General features: G+C 40.3%; 1 protein-coding gene across 2 annotated transcripts; it reads left to right on the top strand.

Annotated features, from left to right (window-relative positions):
- The first annotated feature begins 137 nt into the window (after positions 1-137).
- Positions 138-7,059, top strand: cenpu (centromere protein U). Of its 2 annotated transcripts, none has more exons than XM_023992217.2 (13): positions 138-309; positions 400-454; positions 619-727; positions 818-1,052; positions 1,208-1,328; positions 1,437-1,559; positions 2,082-2,172; positions 2,321-2,429; positions 2,516-2,594; positions 5,760-5,807; positions 5,994-6,055; positions 6,228-6,384; positions 6,777-7,059. In XM_023992217.2, exons 1-13 carry the CDS (start codon positions 305-307, stop codon positions 6,900-6,902), a joined length of 1,320 nt encoding a protein of 439 aa, XP_023847985.1. In that variant the 5' UTR covers positions 138-304; the 3' UTR covers positions 6,903-7,059. The 2 variants fall into 2 exon arrangements, with proteins under 2 accessions (XP_023847985.1, XP_023847986.1); XM_023992218.2 differs by having other exon boundaries at positions 216-309; positions 622-727.
- The last annotated feature ends 267 nt before the right edge of the window (positions 7,060-7,326 follow it).

Here is a 7,326-nt window from a genome sequence, read left to right as displayed (position 1 = left end):
AGTTCTATCCATACCGTACTTGAGTGTTTTGTCTAATGGATCCAGTCATCCGATCCAGTAGAGGGCACCATCTCATCAAGGTCATATGAGTATGTAATTGTCTGACTAGTCTCGCGAGAATTATCGAATATTTTTTTTTGCGGGAAAGAAATTCAGCTGTACGCAAAAAAAAACATCACAAGCAGTTGGCGTGCAAACTCGTCTGCTACTTTTGCACAGCCTATGTTTTTGAGTTTTTTTTCCCAAATTGTATGTATACAACCTGCTAATAGCTTACATTTTCATCTTGGAACGATCAATCATCATGAGGTAACAAATAGTAATCAAGCTACAAGAGAAAGCAATAACGTTAACGATATCAAGTTCACATGCTTCACAGGTCTGCTCTCCTCCACACAGTAAGAAGAGCCAAATGTCGAAGATGCTCAAACTTGTGCAACACGAGCTTGTTGAGGTTTGTTACAGTAACGTTACCCATTTGCAAATGTRTCACTAAGTTGTATGTTAAATGTCATATACATATCTAGGTAACTAACGTTAGCTCGCTACAAGGGATTGAAAAGGGGCAACATTGGGTACTGTAACGTTAGCTAGCTATCTTCTATGTTTTCACCTCAGAAGGGTCCATCAAAAGATACACAGAAATCTAAAGCAACGGACAGTCATATTTCCCCAAATGTTTCTACCATTGAGAAAGCCAGTTTCCTTGATGAGTGCGATACTTATGGTGAGTTGAAAACAAACCTAAATAGTTTATGGGTATGAAAAATCATTAATGCCAAGATGTTCTACAACAAGTGACTATTTGACCACCCAGGTAACCCACTGCACAGCACTGCCCTTGAGGAAGATTTCAGCCCAAACTTGGCTCAAAACAAAGAGGGAGTGGTGAAGGAGGGGGCAGCTAAGAGAAGATGGGGCCCATCCAAAAAGGTTAATAGTACGACCCCAAAAAGACCCACACAGTCTGGGAGAGGTCAGACCAAACGGAGAGCTAGCAAAGTGGTCCAGCCAAAGSGATCTCCACAGCAAAATGTCAAACCAAAAGCCAGGTAAAACCTCACWATGTGGGATCTTACAAGCCCCTTTGCTCTCATTCCTTTATGAAGTGATGGAGAGGGGAAATAAGAAAATATCCACTAACGACGGKGCACAAGTTCTAATTGTAAACTTATTCTGTTCCTTTTCCTCCATTTKTAATGGTCAGGCCCCAAAAAGAGATTGCAGAAGGGACAGGTGAAGAGGATTTAACAGAAGCTCAGAGCAGGCCTTCTGCACCACAGAAAAAGGCAGTCAGAAAGGAACAGGACACAGAAGTGGATGACTCGGTATGACATTATCCCCTATCTCAGTAACATAAGACTGTTGCTAAGAGCAGTGTTACATTKTGTTGCCTGTGATGAGCTTAATGTCCTCTAATCACTGCTTACTAACAGAGGTCATCGGGTGAGGAGGAGGAAATTGAGGTGTCTGCTCCGGGCTCCAGTCCTCAACCTATTCATAAGAAACGTAGAACATCCCTGTCTTCAGAGAATCTGACGCATGAGGACATTAGTTGGGTAAGAACAGCTACTGCTCTTCCCAGTGAGTGACTAAATGTTTACATGTTTACACTTTATGTTTACATACCCTACAGTACTCATCTCATATGTATATACCGTACTCTATACCATCTACTGCATCTGCCATGCCGTTCTGTACCACCACTCATTCATATATCTTTATGTACATATTCTTTATCCCTTTACACTTGTGTGTGTGTGTAAGGTAGTAGTGTGGAATTGTTAGGTTAGATTACTGTTGGTTATTACTGCATTGTCGGAACTAGAAGCACAAGCATTTCGCTACACTCGCATTAACATCTGCTAACCATGTGTATGTGACTAATAAAATTTGATTTGATTTGATTTGATTTAAGATGTTTGTCACCTTCTCCTTTAAAAAACTAACATGTACTCCTTCCTTGTCATCTGTGATACATTTGCAACTTTTGGTTTGGATATGTTGCCTTTTTCCTGACCACATCAACTCTTCAGATTACAAAGGAAAAGGGGAAACTCAACCAGTTCTCTCACCCACAGAATCCAAGTCAGAAGAAGGCCAAACCAGACGATGTGCGAAAGCAAAGGAAGTCCTCAGTTGAGAGGGGTTCGAGGGGGAAGTCCTCCTCAGGTAACAGCTAGATCTCTATTCAGCACCACATCCTCCCAGACAGACATATGAGTCTCTCAAACCACCAGAGTGAAATATCACACTGCATGACTTAATTAATTTGTGTAAAATATACACCACAGAAATTAATCCATGTATTTTTTTTCAGGAAGGGCTGGTCCTTCCAAAAGAGACGAGCAGAAACGAAGGAATGTAAAAAATCCCACTGATCTTGATGTGGTGTTGGACTCATTTTTGGAATTCGTGTCAGAGTATATGTGAGTTTCCATCAGTTTAGCATAGATAGACATCTTTAAAGTAATCATTATCTCAAGTCAAAAATGTTCTCCCTGTTTTTATTCAGGGATGCAGTGGATTCTAATGCAGTATTGCAGGCTATAGATGCTCTCTCAAGCTCTTTTGAAGATCAACTCACAGAGAAGGTAACTCATTTTGGGTGACCAGTTGTCATACTTTGCAAAACCAATAGTGTAAAACACTTTTTTTTATTTGATTATTATAGTGTTGTGCATCTTCAGGATGCCCAGCCCACATGGGCTGATAAGACACTGTATTTGCTGTAGCAAAATACAATTGTGTATATATGTGTATATATACAGTACCAGTCATAAGTTTGGACACACCTTCTCATTCCAGGGTTTTTCTTTATTTTTACTATTTTCTACATTGTAGAATAATAGTGAAGACATCAACGCTATGAAATAAAACATGTAAACTAACCCAAAAAGTGTTAAACAAATCTAAATATATTTGAGATTTGAGATTCTTCAAAGTAGCCACCCTTTGCCTGACAGCTTTGCACAGTCTTGGCATTCTCTCAACCAGCTTCATGAAGTAGTCACCTGGAATGCATTTCAATTAATGTGTGCCTTGTTAAGTTAATTTGTGGAATTTCTTTCCTTCTTAATGGTTTGAGCCAATCAGTTGTGTGTGGACAAGGTAGGGTTGGTATACAGCCCTATTTGGTAAAAGACCAAGTCCATATTATGGCAAGCACAGCTCAAATAAGCAAAGAGAAACAACAGTCCATCATTACTTTAAGACATGAAAGTCAGTCGATCTGGAAAATTTCAAGAACTTTGTGCAGTCGCAATAACCATCAAGCGCTATTATGAAACTGGCTCTCATGAGGACCGCCACAAGAATGGAAAACCCAGAGTTACCTCTGCTGTAGAGGATAAGTTCATTAGAGTTACTAGCCTCAGAAATTGCAGCCCAAATAAATGCTTCAGAGTTCAAGTAACAGACACATCTCAACAGCAACTGTTCAGAGGAGACTGTGTGAATCAGGCCTTCGTGGTCAAATTCTGCAAAGAAACCACTACTAAAGGAAACCAATAAAAAGAGACTTGTTTGGGCCAAGAAACACGAGCAATGGACACCAGACCAGTGGCAATCTGTCCTTTGGTCTGATGAGTCCAAATTTGAGATTTCTGGTTCCAACCGCCGTGTCTTTGTGAGACGCAGAGTAGAACGGATGATCTCCGCATGTGTGGTTCCCACCGTGAAGCGTGGGGTGCTTTGCTGGTGACACTGATTTATTTCGAATTCAAGGCCCACTTAACCAGCATGGCTACCATAGCATTCTGCAGCGATACGCCATCCCATCTGGTTTGCGCTTATTTGTTTTTCAACAGCACAATGAATCAACACACCTCCAGGCTGTGTAGGGCTATTTGATCAAGGAGAGTGATGGAGTGCTGCATCAGATGACCTGGCCTCCACAATCACCCGACCTCAACCCAATTGAGATAGTTGGACCGCAGAGTCAAGGAAGAGCATGAGTAGAAAAGAATGAGTAGGTGTGTCCAAACTTTTGACTGGTACTAATATATAAAGTTGAAGTCGAAGTTTACATACACTTAGGTTGGAGTCATTAAAACTCGTTTTTGAACCACTCACCAAATTTCTTGTTAACAAACTATAGTTTTGGCAAGTTGGTTAGGACTTTGTGCATGACACAAGTAATTTTTCCAACAATTGTTTACAGACAGATTATTTCACTTATAATTCACTGTGTCACAATTCCAGTGGGTCAGAAGTTTACATACACTATCAGAAGGTTAAAAAAAAAAAAAAAAAGACTGCCTTTTAAACAGCTTGGAAAATTCCAGAAAATTATGCCATGGCTTTAGAAGCTTCTGATAGGCTAATTGACATCATTTGAGTCAATTGGAGGTGTACCTGTGGATGTATTTCAATGCCTACCTTCAAAAACAAATGTAGACCTCCACAAGTCTGATTCATCCTTGGAGCAATTTCCAAACTGAAGGTACCACGTTCATCTGTACAAACAGTAGCACGCAAGTATAAACACCATGGGACCATGCATCCGTCATATCGCTCAGTTATGAGACGTGTTCTGTCTCCTAGAGATGAACGTACTTTGGTGCGAAAAGTGCAAATCAATCCCAGAACAACAGCAAAAGGACCTTGTGAAGATGCTGGAGGAAACGGGTACAAAAGTGTCTATATCCACAGTAAAATGAGTCCAATATCGACATAACCTGAAAGGACGCTCAGCAAGGAAGAAGCCACTGCTCCAAAACCGCCATAAAAAAAGCCAGACTACGTTTTGCAACTGCACATGGGGACAAAGATCGTACCTTTTGGAGAAGTGTCCTCTTGTCTGATGAAACAAAAATAGAACTGTTAGACCATAATGACCATCGTTATGTTTGGAGGAAAAAGGGGGAGGCTTGCAAGTCAAAGAACACCATCCCAACCGTGAAGCACGGGGGTGGCAGCATCATGTTGTGGGGGTGCTTTGCTGCAGGAGGGACTGGTGCACTTCACAAAATAGGGGTACCATCATGAGGTAGGAAAATGATGTGGAAATATTGAAGCAACATCTCAACACACCAGTCAGAAAGTTGAAGCTTGGTTGCAAATGGGTCTTCCAAATGGACAATGACCCCAGGCATACTTCCAAATTTGTGGCAAAATGGCTTAAGGACAACAAAGTCKAGGTATTGGAGTGGCCATCACAAAGCCCTGACCTCAATCCTACAGAAACTTTGTGGGCAGAACTGATAAAGCGTGTGCAAGCAAGGAGGCCTACAAACCTGACTCAGTTACACCAGCTCTGTCAGGAGGAATGGGCCAAAATTCACCCAACTGATTGTGGGAAGCTTGTGGAAGGCTACCTGAAACGTTTGACCCAWGTTAAACAATTTAAAGGCAATGCTACCAAATACTAATTGAATGTATGTAAACTTCTGACCCACTGGGAATGTGATGAAAGAAATAAAAGCTGAAATAAATCATTCTCTCTGCTATTATTCTGATATTTCACATTCTTAAAATAAAGTGGTGATCCTAACTGACCTAAAACAGGGTATTTGTACTAGGATTAAATGTCAGGAATTGTGAAACTGAGTTTAAATCTATTTGGCTAAGGTGTATGTAAACTTCCGACTTCAACTGTGTATATATATATTATTATTATTTATATATATTATTACGTTCATACGGCAGTGAAAAACTATAGAGAAAACAAAAGCCTTTCAAGTATACAACTTATCTTGTGTATGTAGAAAATTTGAAAGTTTTCATGAACACATTTTCCTAATTTTTTATTTCCTTAGATAACTGCTTCAAAGGAGCTAAAATTCCTGAAAAGGGACAACGCAAAGGTAAAGCTTTTCTTTAGAAATGAACACTACAAACACTAGATCTTGGGAAGCCTGTGGCATGAGTGTCTGTGGTTATACTCTCGTCTCATGTTCTGTAGGTCTTCTAGGACGACTAGGATATTCACTGTGTCCCATCATAATCATTTAAGGAAGTCAGTCATCAGCCTATTTTTGTTGTTTTCTCAGATGAATGCTGCCATTAACTGTAAGAGAGCCAGGCTGCTCGAGGCCAAAAATGAACTTATAAGGTATTAATTTTTTTCTTGCAAATGGAGCTAAAGCAAGGTTAACTGCTGAAGTAATGCAACGAATAATGTGATGCGTTTTATTTCTATATTATATGGCATGTTTCTCAAACCCAACAACACTACATCACAAAACAGAATACAGAATGTGAAACATCCCCTTGTTCTCTGCCAGGAGTGAGGCCCAATTGAGGGCCCTGCAGAAGGACCAGTCTCGACTTGAGCAGAGGCTAACAGACATACGGAAGGGAACCACTTTCTTGAAAGATCTGGGTCACCTGCACAAGATCTACCTGGACCATAGAAAAGCCCACCCTAACCAGGCGGAGGAGGTGAGGAGGACGTCAACAACAAGCCTTCTGTTCTTGTTCATCTAGTTACAGTTTAGGATTTAACCTAATGCTGACATCCAGTCACTGCCAACAATGTTTCTTAGTTATGGCCAAAGACTTTTATGGATGAGTCTTCAGAGGGKATGAATCAAATAAAATGTTATTTGTCACATGCGCCGAATATGACGGGTGTTGTCTTTACCTTGAAATGTTTGCTAACAAGCCCTTCCCAACGATGCAGAGTTTAAAAAAAGAAACATAGCAACACTAGAGGAATAAAATACACAGGAATGGAGCTATAAACTATGAACATAAGAGGCAGTGATAAGCTATTATAGTAGCTTAAAGTGAGTTAAAGCACTGTTCTGTTGACATTTGTTCCCATTCCACAGTATGGCCCCTCCAGTCTACCAGCTCTTCTCCTGGAGGCCCGTGATGTGCTGGGGACTGAAGATCAGCTGAAGACTGTCAACGAGAGGCTGCAACAGGCTCTGGACAGAGTGACTCACAACAAGTGAGCTCCAAGTTGRAAACTAAATGGTGTAAATTAATCATTCTTCAATCTCATTTGCATGTGGACAGGCTACACAATTTTTTTAAATGAATAATCCTGGCAATGAAACTTTAAGAGAGYGGCAGATGCATGCTCTCATCAAGTACAATAGTTTGAGACGGTCTTGATGTTCTACAGGTATGTTCATGATATTTGGAGATACTGTATTGGTTGTATCTGATGAGAATTATGCTACACTCTTTTAAAGTGTTGATCAAAGATCCTTTTGAGATTTGTATATTAAATCTCAAGTAAGGTATGTGTTTCAAAATAAATGTTTCAGTAATGAGTACCTATTCTGGAAATGATTTGTTGATCAGCACCTTGCTGGAGGGTTATGTTGTCTGGTGGAAAAACTGCCATTTTAACTTACATTAATGCATATACAG

The sequence above is a fragment of the Salvelinus sp. IW2-2015 genome, linkage group LG8 (genome assembly GCF_002910315.2).
Source record: "Salvelinus sp. IW2-2015 linkage group LG8, ASM291031v2, whole genome shotgun sequence".
Classification (NCBI taxonomy): domain Eukaryota; kingdom Metazoa; phylum Chordata; class Actinopteri; order Salmoniformes; family Salmonidae; genus Salvelinus; species Salvelinus sp. IW2-2015.
The sequence above is the reverse complement of the archived record's forward strand: the minus strand, read 5'-3'. Positions and strand labels throughout refer to the sequence as shown.